The sequence below is a fragment of the Echeneis naucrates genome, chromosome 17 (genome assembly GCF_900963305.1).
Source record: "Echeneis naucrates chromosome 17, fEcheNa1.1, whole genome shotgun sequence".
Taxonomy (NCBI): Eukaryota; Metazoa; Chordata; class Actinopteri; order Carangiformes; family Echeneidae; genus Echeneis; species Echeneis naucrates.
This window is the reverse complement of record NC_042527.1, coordinates 10,465,082-10,478,963: the sequence shown is the minus strand read 5'-3', so window position 1 is coordinate 10,478,963 and position 13,882 is coordinate 10,465,082. Positions and strand designations below refer to the sequence as shown.

The window sequence follows — 13,882 nt, the reverse complement described above, 5'->3', positions numbered from 1 at the left end:
CTGTGTACACAGATGAGGGGGTCTTCTACAGTTTGAACTTATCTGTATCTTATCTTTATCCTCAACTACAGACTGGAGTCAGAAACATGTCAAGATATTTTAAGTGTTGAAAAACCCTTTTACTGGACCACAGTGCAGCTGTGACTATGACTGTCACATCTTATTTCACCATTATACACATTGCAGCCACTGGGTTTAGGGTTAATTCATTGCATCCTTGCACCCTCATTTAAAATCTGCCAACTCCAAAATGCATTCTCAGCATCACATCCATGTTTGGGTTAGCCTGAGTTTCAGTGTCATTTTCCAGTCCAAAACATTTCTCTTGCTTAAACTAATGCAGATGTAAAGTTAAACACATAATGTGTCACTTGCAAATGCAGATCTGATCCTCAGCTGGGGATTAATAAGTTATTGCCCTTTCTCCAAAAGAGGACTGATGTGGATGTTCAACTACAGTCATTGTGCTGACATGAAGGAGGTCACCTTAAATTGATTTATTTGCTGTTTCAGTTTAGGTATACTGTACAGAAACATCATTTCTTGTAACAATTCATATCAAGTTGTGATTAGCTTTGGCTGCAGCTGCTCTATATGTTTTTCTTCTGTACATCAGTAGCAGAAAGAGATAAACAGACTTGTTTTGGTGTTTTAGTGCGCCCAAACTTCAAGAATAAAGTAGCTTAAGTTGTTTCATATGTATAATCAATTTTTTCAACCTTTTTTCAGGTTGTTATGGAAACTGCATGGTCTTCTACCATTTGTAGCAGCTCTGTGCTGCACAGAAGACTTAAACTGACATTAGAAAACCTCCTCTCTCATTACAGTATTTATTCATTGATGCTTAAAGGAAACCAAGAGCTACTTTATGTGAACTAGTGAAAGAGGTAAATGCAGGTGAGTAAATAGATATCGGTGTCTTGTAACTGTAATTATTCTGACAAGCATCATATTTGAGAGACAGACACCCCCCACCCCCCTCCCCCCAAGGCAATTAGGTAAAGGCAATTTACTTGTTGGATCAAAAGTCTCTGGATTCTTTTTGGATTAACCAAGCCAGTGAGAGAAAGCAAAGGAGCTCCTCGTCTGGTTTGTTGTAGTATGAGTCATCAGGAGGTCTCTCAACTGTTGATATGTCACCAGACATTTCCAGTGGACCAGGAATCTGGGTGCAGCGACTAAATCTAGTTCCTCTGCATCATTTCTGGTGTATGTAAAAAAAAAAACAAAGTGCACTGTATACTGGATTGCGCTTCCTGTTCATTTCTGTGATGATTTAGTTGGAAAAAAAAAAAAATCACTACTGTCACAAGTATACCTCTTCGTCATTCCCTTCATATAGTCACAACATACTAATCTTGGACATGGGAAATTGCATTGCTTGCCAGTTTAAGAGTGGTTGTAAATCACCTTTCAATCAGGAAAATGTATAACATCCATATCTACTTCACAAAATAACACAATAAACAGGAACAGAGCTTGAATAACAGGAGTCCAAGGGCAATAAAGAGAGTAAAATCTTTGAAAAGACGTTCAAGAGAAATCACTTTCGATTTGAGAAAGGCCGCTGTCCTGCCTGATTCTTGCTTTAGTATAACAGTACATTTTTCAAGTAAAAGTCGTAACAAGGATCATTCCTGTTTTTCCAGACAGTTTGTGCTGCTTGCATGCTAATGTTCCAACGTGGCGTTTTACGACCTGATGAAGGTCTGACATTTCTTGCAATAAGAAGATAACGCCAAAACCAAACCTTCTGATTAACATCCTTTCAGCTGCCATGGGAATATAGAAGTGAGACAGGTGCCAATATTGTGTCATGTAACATTTGTAGTGGCTTCCCTGTGCCACTGGCCTAGTGAATGGACTGGACTGTGTTAGTGTGCTGCTGAAACCTCCACCGGGCTGTCCTGTTCCCCTTCTCCATCCCGCGGGACATCCCTTCAGCAGCCAGACACGCTGTCCCATTTTATTTCTTCTTTCTGCCTCCCTCCTCTTCTGCTTCCCTTGCTTCCTCTCGGTCTTTCTACAGCTGCTGCCAAATTCCCTTTATTTCTGGCTTGCCATTTAAAATGAGAGAAAGACACTGAAATGTAAGATTTTATGAAAGTTGCTTTGCTTCTGGTTTGGCAGTGCTGATAGATAGACTTAAATACTCAGTGGCAGTTTATAGGTAAAAACAAATTAAGCAATAATATAAAGTTGTAAGACAGTAGCTGCTCTTTAAGATTGAAGTTGCAAATGTTGCTAGAGAATGGCTACAATAAACTAATTACTCAGCCGCTGCGGATGCAAGACTGCCCACAAGAGCTTAATGGATAATTACATATAAGTGCAAGTAAGGGCTTGATAAGTGTAATAAGTGTCTTGGGCTTTAAAGGCTAGCGTCAGATTTAAAGACTGAGAAGATAGGAGTTCAGAAGGAAACAAAGGGAGCCAGCAAAAGGAAGGGGAACACTCTCCCTATTTCTTCTAAGCAAAACGTGTCACTGTACCAGCCGCTCACATTTTTGCTCTAGTTTCGCTGCATCTATTTCTCGGAGGGTTTTTTGGAACTGCTCTGAATGGCAGATGAGTTTATTAATTACTCATTTGCTGACTTTGCCTTCCTATCCAGCAAGTCGTCCCCCCCCCCCCCCCCCCCCCCCCACAAACTCTGCATCCTCTTTTTTTTTTTCCATCCCATTGCACCAAGAATAGAGAACATTGCTTAATTAGTTTAGCACGTTTAACCATAGTGAGTTTGCTCATTTGTATCTGTGCCTGCTAAATAGTCTTACAGAATAAAATATGAGCAAATATTCACACACACGTGTACATACACAGACAAACACACACTGGGGAGTAAAGGCATGAAAGGCAGTGCAGGGATGCTGAGAGCATGACAGTGGGCGGCTGTGGGTGTCTGAAGTGCGTCTCTATCTTTCTCTGCCGGTTTGAAAAAGTAGTTCAGTAATTAAAGCAAACCTCTCTCCATTTCCCAATGGAAAGGGGGAGGGAAGAAGGGTGAGGAGGCAGCGAAAGGGAGAGATGAATAAAAGAGGAGAGATAAAAGCTACAGACTCTTATTCTTGATGAAAGGGAGGAAAAAAAGGGAGGTCTTAATTTTAGCTCGGCATACCAGATTGCCATGAGGGGAGCTTATGGCTGACGGATGCGAAGATGCTGTTATCGGTTAGACAGAGGTCCGTGCACTCTTGTGGACACACTCGTGATGTTACCTCTTGCAGAATCTAGACGCTGTTGAAAATGAGCCTGAAGACAAAGTTTCCTCAGTCTAAAATGACCAAGTCAAAGCTTTCAGTTTTCTTCATGTTCAGCAAGTGCTTTGTAAATGAATCAGCAGTGACCCAGTTCAAGGCATTTGTTGTTTAAAAAGAAAAAGGGGAAAGCAATTCCTTGTCTGTTTTGAACTCCTGTATTCACCTAAAGTCAACTGACTAATTAGGCTGCTGAAAAAGAACGACCTCTCTGACCGTGCTTGGTCTTAAATCGCAGTGAAAAATTGATGTTTATTTCCACCGCAAACATTCATTGTACTTTTGTGTTGCTTGAGTTCTTTTCTCACATCATTGGTGCTGATTATCAGAACTTTCTCCTCATCCGATGAATGTGCCAGTTTGACTGCCCTGCTGCCAGAGCTGTCCCGCTCTGACCTACATATGTTACCGTGACCAACACTAAACTTTTGTCTCCATGGCAATGCAAGAGTGTGTGTTTGTGTGTGTGGGAGATAGAGAGGGAGTTGAGGGAGGGGGTGCCACTGCTTGAAAGGCAGGATGTTGTTGTTATCCTATGGCAGCCTGAGCCTCCACAAGTGAACACAACCTGCACTCAGAGCAGATACGCAGGAAGGTCCTGAGCCTAGAAATCTCCATTTTCAATCAGTGTCAGCTCTTAACAGATGCATTCATCATCATAATCTATGTAGTTCACACAAAACCATCTTTTTTTTTTCTTTTTGTCCCGGCAAGCCAGAGGAGGGTAGACGTGGTGCGAGGGAAGAGAAAAGACAAGAAGGTCTCTGATGTATAATTTATCTATGCGGGGGGTGTGCAGATGAGGGGATGGGGTGTGAGCTGGATGTGGAGAGGATATTTGGGGGAGGAATGATGGGTAGGCAGATTGGGGGAGAAAGGGAGAATCCACCATCCTCATGTTTTCCCTGTTATCACTATGCCAAGTACTGTAAGCTGTCCAGTGGGATAACGAGTCTTTACAAATCCTTTTGTTTTGTTCTTGTGCTGCGTGGTGTCCTTTCCATTATTTGTTTGGAGAGTTTTACGTTTTTTTTTTTTTTTTCCTCAAGATGAGACACTTTGTTCAAATTAGTATTTGCACAAAATCATGCTTCTACGGGGCAGATGGTGCCTTTATAGCATTTGCACATTTGGCTCCTCAAGGCAGGAGCTTTGAGAAAGAAGAGGACAAAAACAGGGATGAAACAGGGATGGAACGATGAAGGACACATACCAGGCTGTTGCACCAATGGAGGGAGGAGCACAAGAGTCGATCTGCTTTGTTAAGACACCGGCATTGAGACCTCATTCTCTCACACCTCCCTCCCTCCCTCCCTCCATCCTTCTCCTCTTTCCTCCCCTCCTTTTCTCTGTGTTCTCACCCACTCCCTCTCCGTTTCTTCTTTTCCTCAAGACGTTTACACGTTTTTGCCATCCACATGCCTGGCTGCAGGCTATGGCGGAGGTGAAATGAAAAGGAAGTGAGGCTGATTTCAAATGCACATTCCTTCGAGTTGGTTGGGGGGGGGGGGGGGGGGCTGCTGTGAGGGGGTCTACAGAGCTACATGAGACCAGCAAACAAGCTTAGAAAGGGATGAGAGGGAATCTATAAAATATGAAATGAAAATATGGCCTAAATAAAAAGCGTACCTCATTCCTGCTTTTGCTCTCCGCCCCACATTAGCAGCATGTGTGTGCGTCTGTGTGTTAACATGTCTGTGTACAGTCACCTCTCCTCTGTGGGGGAGGCAGAGCTGATCAGTGGGCAGAGGCAACAACACAGTGCTATCTCTGGACAGCAGACCTGTACAGACCATAAGCTACTGTCTCTTCTGGTGACACTGTACACTAACACACAGCGCCACCTCCACCTCTGCTTGCCCCTCATTAATCCTCCTCCATCTTCAGGTTGGAACAGACTTTTTTTTTTTCCTCAGTCAACAAGTTTGTAATGTAATCAGTCAGGATGGACAGGTAAAAAACGAAAAACAAACATGAAAACTGACACAGACACGGTCAGTGACGTGGTATCACATTTTTTAGGTTGTCCATCTGTCTGTCCCATTCTTGTGGGCCCTGTTTCTTGGTAATGCCTCAAAAGGACTTCTTCCAATGGAGCACAAATGTTCACTAGGATGCAAAAACAAATTGAGCAGACATTAGTGGTGAAACGTCACAGGTTCAAGTTATGGTGATGGCACAAAACATGATCTTGCTTTGTGAATGTAATATTTCAAGGCAGTTTCTTTAGTTTCCTTGGGATCAAAGATAAACTGAATGGATATCAGTGGCTGAAGGTCAGAAGTCATAAAATGCCTTTTAGCCATTACTTAACACTACAAACAGCTCCCTGGGTGTGATCTATCTGGATGGGTCTAACAAAACAACTCTGAAAATGATCTCGCTGGAACCGAGAGACATCTTCTCTTCCATCTTATGGCATTTATCTACAAGTCGTCATAACAAAAAGTTCAGTGAGAGAAAAGTAACATCAACCTGGTCCAACAGCGGCCTCACCGCTAATGTCTTGTATACAATACTAATACATTTGTTTGCTCTTTGTTGTTTACTTTCGATATATTAGAAGATGCACAACGGACGGGATCGTGTTTCCCAAACTGTCTGACAGATTGTTGAAAAAGATGGCAGCAATATGTTCTCTATGCCTCAGGAACAACAGACATACCTTTTCAGTCTGAAATGACCACAGATTGCATAACCTGAACATCTTGCAGCGTAAGATGTCATGGGATACGTAAGATGTGACCACCCGCCACCCTGTCCCTGTCTGACCACTGTGGACAATCAGATAGCTCATGTACAGTATCTTCAGGCAAACCTGAGCTCATAGGAAAGAGAATGGAGATAAGAGAGGATGAGTTGTAATATTACGGTCCAGTGAGGTTTAGGCAGACAAAGCGGTGAAGGGGAGAAATTGAGGATGCGTACCTGGAGAAAGAGAGGCTACAGAGTATATGAAAGGTCATTCTTCATTGGATCCACAGCTTATCTCCTCTCCAACTAATGTGGAAAGGTCAGACAGGGACTTGCACTGACATATACAAAGACAATATTTCAAAGATTTAGACATGTTCATCTGCTTCTCTCAGGACTGTTTGGGTCGCATTGACCCAACTAATTCTTAATGTGGTCATCACAAAAATCAACGACTTTGATAATAAACAAAAAAAAAATAATAATAAAAATAACCGCCGCAAGGAATGGGGCTGTTTGTCTAGCTGCTGCATTTAAAACTAAACAAAAAAATAGATAATAAAAAAAAAAATAAAATATATTAATTTTTGAAACAAAAAACTGTATTAGGATTCATCCTGTGGAAACTATTAATGACTGCAGACAATAAAGTTGCAATCTATCTAACAGTTGTTAAGATAATTCTGTGCAGACAGAAGTGGTGAACCGACTGGCCTGTGTTATGTGACTAGTATGGCTAATTTCTAGTGTGTGCCACAGCGATATTCAGGCCAATTAGTGATATAACTGGGATGTTCGTGCAAAGCATCTACATGCTGAAATATATTTGAGCCAACCACTGAATGTTGTCCAGCCAAAATGACAACGAGCAGCTGATAATACCAAAAAATATACCCATTAGTGTGATTGTGATTGATATTAATATAAAATAAAGCATCTTAAAATGTCAATTGGATTACATGGGATTCCTCATGAGGAACTGAATCTCATTTCATCTCTTTGTTGAAGCACACTTAAGACAGGTCCCCCGTCACTGAGACGCAGACTTCCACCATGCTGAATAATTCAGGAGTGGCTATGATGCTGTGTGTCTGTCTGCCTGTCTGGTGTCTGCTTGAACAGACATGTTGTCTGACTGTATGTTGAGGAACTGTTCAGTACAGAGTGGGTGTGTAAAGATGGGTGCTAACAGAGTATTTCCCCAGTTCCATGGGAGAGGCCCAGCCAGGATCAGCTTACAGATGATCTGCGCACGTGTCCGTATGTGTGTGCTTAGCAGTGGTGAATACTAACTTGATTTGGGTGTAGCTTCTCTCCACCAAATATAGCTGCATTATAGCTTAATATATTTATCATTATATCTAACCTCCTATCTTTCCTAAAGGTGAAACACACATAATCTGAAGCACTTAGAGGACAACATCAAATCAATCAAGAACGACTATAGCTGTTCCTTTATCGTAATAATACCACCAGCCTCAAGTGTGGGTGGATGATTTACAAAATGCCAGCGCTGTAGTGATTGCTCACGTGCTGGTATACATATGGAGTGTGTATAAAAGTCACTCACAACCATCAATAAAACATCCTCCCCTTCCTCAGGATTCCCTGTGTATGTATAGCTGCTCCACACTAAGAATAAGACAGGATCAGCAGTTTAAACTGCAAACACATTAGGATGGATAGGGTCATGGGATATGTGACTATCTGCCATTTCTTTTTAAATGGTCGGAAATATCCTGTAATTTATTGTCCAAGCTGTTCCCCAACTGCCAACTTAGCTGTCAGGCAGCCACGGTTATAGCTGACTTGTTTGCTATAGTTCATTCTCATCTTGGGTTGCAGTGACGTCAGTCCTCCAGTCACCTGTGACATAAGGGTCTGGAGTTACACTACCCAGGTACAGAGAGAGCCACCCATACATCTTGTCATGAATAATGGCTGAAGGGGTGAAATCAGGACTCACACTCGAGGGCTCTTCTCCATGCTGGACTGTGACTTCCTTTTTAGTTCCAGTTATCTGGCCAGAGATCTGGACGTCTATGGAAATTGGCATTATGTAAAGATGTGATCTCAAATGGTGGCTTAGTTTTTGAACTGCACTATTTTCACTGCTGGCACTGAAAATCATTTACAAGGTCACATATAGGATAAAACTGTATAATTAGCTTTTTTTCTTTCTTTTTTTTTTTTTTTTTAAGCTAAATGCTTTGGTTGTAATTCCTCCATATTTACTGCATAGTCCAGCTTTGTCAAATCGGCTGTTTTCACACCCCGTAAGCATGTTGTATCATCTGCGTGCCACCAAAGAGCAACTAAACATTGTCAAATGCACAGCACATATAGAGGCCCAAACATTTTGGTTTATACTAAATTGAGAGTAAATACCAGGCATATATTCAATGGGAGGGAGATTATCACAAATCCTGAGATATGTCTATCTTCATGTGTTGTTTGTTTGCTTCTTAAACATGAGCAAATGAGGAAAGTTAGCTTTGTGCTGTAAAAACAGAAATTTAAAAAAAGTGAAAAAGAATGTAAGTCAGTCTCTTTTTATTTTATATTTGTCCTTCATTCTATCGACCATCATAACTTCAACTCTAAATGTTTTGACCTCTCTGTCCACCCAGCTCTCGCTCTTGTTTCTATGCATTTTGTGTCTCATTTTATACCATATCCAATGACTGCTCCATCCTTTGTCTTGCTTTTTCCCCTCCATGTCACAGTGGAGAGTGAATAATTCATGCTTGGGTTACTCGCTAGTGGAGTGCGATCATGTGAGAGGAGCAGAATACACGTGCTCACCTCTCCGGGACTCTTCTCCCCACAGACCCCAGGACAGTGTTGGGGTAGGTGGGGTTTGCCACAGCTTTACTGTACGGCTTACCGCACACAGCCACAACTATTCCATCCCAGCTGCCTGCATGACATTACGGCTGCAGCTTTCACGATAGTCACACGTGAGCTCGGCACCAGAGGGACTCTGTCTTCAAAGCCATCCATCCACAGCAACCATGCCATAGCTGCCCAGTGCACATCTACCACAGCTTATATATGACACAAGTCTCCATGAATTAGTTAAAAATATCATATGAAGGGAGGTTTTTAGCTCTTTCCCAGTGCTGCACCTCACTAGAGTCATTTTAAATATTTGGTTCGATTGAAGATGTCAATGGGGTTTCTTTTGCTTACATATACAATATTTCACCTTTCAGTTATTTGCAGAGCTTTCAGCTGTATCTAATGGTCATAGGCATTAATATTAGAAGTTACTGTGACTGTGTCAAGACCTTATTTATTTCTTTTAACTCTTGAATTCTACCTTGTTGTTTATGTTACTTTAAGGAGAACATTGTTAGCTTCATCTCCTGCATCTTCAAGAATGTCTTACAAATAATTTAGTGTTAAATTATTTGAGTTTTAAAAGTCTTCTTATCTACAGCTATAGATGTTGAACTGGATGTTTTCCATGTTACCATCTGGTGTCTGATTGACTACAGGGTTTTGTCAAGTACAGCTTTTGTCTCCAAATTCTTGAGTTCAGTCTGACTTGAGTCCAAGTCACAGAATTCATATCCCGTACTTTGGGAATTAGTCATCAGTTATGGGCTGGTTTACACCGACTTGTTAATTTAAATCTACTGCAGTCCAGTTATCATTCTCTAACATTGTATTGGGAGATGTCAACCTGGCCAACATTTTTCTTATATCTAAAAGTTTTTGCTCAATGCTCAGTATTCTGCAGATTCTATCCCTTCACTCCCACACACTTCTGTCTCAAGAGAAACTCCCTGCCAAAATATAACTAAATGTGTTTCGTGTTTGTGTCAGTTCTGCGTGTGTGCGCAGTCTTGTTTGCCTGAACGATCGTGAAGTTTAAAGCGCCCTGATGCACACGTGTGCTTCACACGAAGGATCAACACACTGGGAGGTTTCAGGACCCAGAACAACAATTATTCATATGTAGACACATCAGAGTTTTTGTGCTGTCACACCATGTTATCGGATTGCACGGCTAAGCAGCCAGCGCTGTGGACTGAAAAGCTCAGTGCTTGTTCTGGTATGCTCGAGTCCACACGCCTGTTTTGACTGAAGCTGATTTAGGGGGATTTGGTAGATGGCAGATGACCGAAAATGTCCAAATTTGGATTTAATTAATTAAAAATTTTGCTCAGTGTTTCTTTTCTTAATGAAAGCTGCAGTTTATTACCACTTGGGTTTTATAGTCTTTGGTCCGTCCCTCAAGTTTGTAGCTCATGGTAATATTGTACTATGCAAAGTTGTTGTGATCTCAAAAACAGCAAAAAAGTGGGGCAAGAAAAAAGGGTACTCAACTGATTATGCAGGTTTTATCTCACTGGCTTAGATGCAGGTCTTCTCTCCTAAATAAATTTGGGTATTTACTCATGCCCCTTTGGATCTTTTTTTTTTTTTTTTTCCCTCCACCATAGTCCCCAATCTCAGTAATTAAGTCAGTATGTACAAACGTATATCCAATAGAACCCATAAAATGAATAATAAAAACATGGCATCCCTTTAAAACTAATAACATGCTTATAAATTGCTCCTCCATTCTCAAATAATCCACCCACTGGACTGCTGGATTGCTGGCATTCATAGTTGTATAATTACGATGGTCTTGGTGATAATGTATGCAGGACTGTCTTCTGATACTCTGCCTCTCATATTTATCCTCCCAGATCAGCCGCTGTTTGAAGACAGGAGGACGGTTTGTCTCTATTACCTTTGCCCAACCCTTCTTCAGGAAACGCCTCTATGCTCGAGCTGAGTACAACTGGTCGATCAAACAGTATAGTTACGGAGAAGGCTTTGAATATTTTGTTTATGTAATGACAAAAGGGGAGCAGCTTAGTCCAGAAGATGCAGTTCTGGAGAAAAAATTACTGGAGCAAGAGATGTCTAATGACAACAAAACCCCAACTACCAGGACCGACACAGCAGAAAAGGAGGATCAAGAAGACTTCCTGTCCAATATTGACTTATAAAACTATCCGATTATTTGAAGGAATTTTAGGAATGTGTTACAAGGACCTCCAAAACGCAAACAAATTTCTAACGCAATGTTTATGATTTTGTATGGTTTTGTAAAGTATTTTTATTCGTTATAGTCCAGTCTTAGTTGTAGTAATTTTAAACACACCAACGCAAAGAATGTTTTATTATTTTAAATGGAATTTTAATGCATGCAGAAATAAATGAAAGTATGTCTTCATTTCAATTGAAAGTTCAATTGAAAATAGGCGAAATGTAATTTATTTACTTAACATATTAAACATCTAATACAACATTGATTATCTTGCTACAGTGTCTCCTGTCAGTGAGTGAGGAGATAAAGCAGCAAGTGAAAATCCATCCTTAATGAATTTGAAGCACGATTAAGTACAAAATGATGATGTGAACGATAAGAGTCACACTGTGATGGCTAGATGACTGGATCGCATCATCTCCAAAACTCTTTTTGGATGTTTGTGGTCTGCAGTGATCAGTACCTACCAAAAGTTTTCCAAGGGAGAAAAACTAAGCCAAACTAAAGCCTGTTGCAATCCAACAGAAGCAACTGCCGTAAATTGCTGTAGAACATTTTCCCTGATAGAAAGATGTCAGCACACACAGTTTGTTCTGTGGCTGCACAGACCATTCAGGCTGTCCATGCTGACCCAGCGCAACAATATTAGGTAGGTGGTCATTATGTAATGTAATGACCTGTGTATATAATGACATTAAAGACAAAGGGGTTCTCAGGAGAAGTTCAAGCCTCTCAGTGTTACACAATTTGCAAGACGAACTGGCACATCTAGACAGAATACAAAACAGCAGCACCAGCCTGCATGTAAAACCTGTGTTAAAGTCTATTAATATGTCAGTCAGCGTACCCCGCTATGTTGGAGTTGTCTACATTTGTCCCACGTGGGCTTTAGGTTCCAGACAAAAGCTGCAAATGGAGATACAATGCGTCTGACACACCTGTCAAGCATACTGGCGCTGCTCGAGGGCCCATACACATGTACATACAAGTGATATCTCACCCTGCGTGTTATTTCTTGAGGAAACATGAGATGGGTCTTGAGTCCTGTGCCTTGTGCTGCTTAAATATAGACCAGAGAGGGGAGAGAGAACTGGGTGTGCAGACAGGCAGGAAGGCTGGTGACTGGAGGGGGGACCACATTAATAAAGTAGAAATCATTTATTTTTAATTCTCCACCGAGATCTAATTACTGCCTATTTTTAAGACTCAGGAAAAAAAAAAAAGATGTGATTTTTCAGATGGCTCATCGTCCTTTCCATTATATTTCTGATGGTGCAACATTGTAGTTTAACTTTGATACCTAGCAATCTCGCCGCGGGGTCTATTGGGTAAGCTGTTCCGGTTGTTCAGACTTCTTATTTCTAGATGGTGACAGTTTATTTTTGCCAGCTGGATAGACAACTGGCCGATTTTATCAGCTGTAGCTAGACAGCTAATTAAGCTGTTAGCAGCCAAACAAGTGACACCCTGAGTTGGGTCAGAAATGCTGTTGGTTGCTGACGTTTAAACAAGTGATCCTCATGCTAACTCTTTTTAAAATAAGAGTCGTGCAATGGGATTCTTAAATAGAGTGGCAGATATCATCATGCTAAACAGCTCATACTCTGTCTTTTGCAGAGTATTTCTCAGAACACATTGTCAGGATGACAAGGGCAAAACAAGTGATGTCATGCCAGGCCTAGTTTGGGATGCTCAGACAGGGATGGGATGATTAATGGTCTGTGGTTGGATTTAATCATCTGAATGTGTAAATAGTTAAGCATGAAAGCACTTTTTTTTTTTTAACTAGGAGCGCAACAGCGGATATAACTTTTTTATCATTAGGTCCATTTGAACTTTAAACAGATAGTGAAGATTTATTTATTTATTTATGCTGATCTTTATGTGTGTTACACACTAAGAGGATTTCCTGTCTGATTTCCTGAGGTGAGACTGTTACTGTAGACTTGATGGATGGCTCTGGACCACTATAGGACACTGGTGGTATAAATCTCCCTCATTGTCTCGTGGTGTCTACCCTGTTGGATAGTTTGGCTATTATCTGGTTACATGGTGACGAACACAAGCAATACTGTAACTGTCTGAACAGGAGGGTAAAAAAATAAATAAATCAAGAACAAAACACAGCTGAGGTTGTGTTCAGCCTGGATGGGGCTTCTGGAAATGGCAGTGGGTTGGAGGGGAGCAGGGACGTTTCAGTCTTTCACTGCAGCACTGGGAGCCAGCTGAAGGATTCAGTCCTGGTTTTTCCTTATTTGGACTTACATTTCAGTTCTGTCAAAATATAACTATTCAAATTTGCCAATCATTCAGTTAGTTTTTCAGCTCCTTTAGTTGGATTGATTGATATGCAATGGCAGAGACCGCGGCAGTGAGATTTAACTTGACTGAACTAAGTTATATAACCACCGAACAGGGCACAGGCCTCGTTTAGCAGCAGTTTGGCCATCATTTTTTCTTTTCTTTGGTGTTTTCTGCTTCTTCGGCTGTTTGCCTTTGTTATACAGGTGTTGCAGCTTTTGGATTTGTGTTTTGTATTAAAATGTGTGAGACATTAGAGCCAGAATTTTCTCACCTGCTGTTAATTGTCCTCCATGCTCTGTTGCCCAAGGGCAGCAATAACACTAATCTGCTGCATGCTCAATGGCTCTCTCTCCCCCTCTATGTGTCTTCCTGTCTCTCTTTTACTCACACAAACACTCTTTATTCTCAACACCACAGGCCCATCCCCTCTGTCTGCATTGATTTCCCTGAACTCTTTTGGTATGATGGTGCTTTCTGTTTACCGCTCAACTGAAGTATGACGCAGCATTCCCATCTGCACATCTGCCCTACTGATACGGAAACCACTGTACTAATAAAGTCATTTTCTGAGATTTGGGAA

At 41.2% G+C, this 13,882-nt stretch overlaps 1 protein-coding gene across 3 annotated transcripts in view; it reads left to right on the top strand.

Annotated features, from left to right (window-relative positions):
* The window catches only part of ece2a (endothelin converting enzyme 2a), a 75,789-nt gene that overhangs the window by 51,572 nt on the left and 10,335 nt on the right, over nt 1–13,882 (top strand). For 2 of the 3 annotated variants that reach the window (XM_029524933.1, XM_029524934.1), the window contains exon 4: nt 10,652–11,155. The exons of the other annotated variant lie outside the window; for it this stretch is intronic. In XM_029524933.1, coding sequence (XP_029380793.1) covers nt 10,652–10,957 — 306 coding nt within the window. In that variant the 3' untranslated portion in view covers nt 10,958–11,155. Of the gene's footprint in view, nt 1–10,651; nt 11,156–13,882 lie in introns of those variants that run through there. 3 annotated transcript variants of the gene reach the window in all.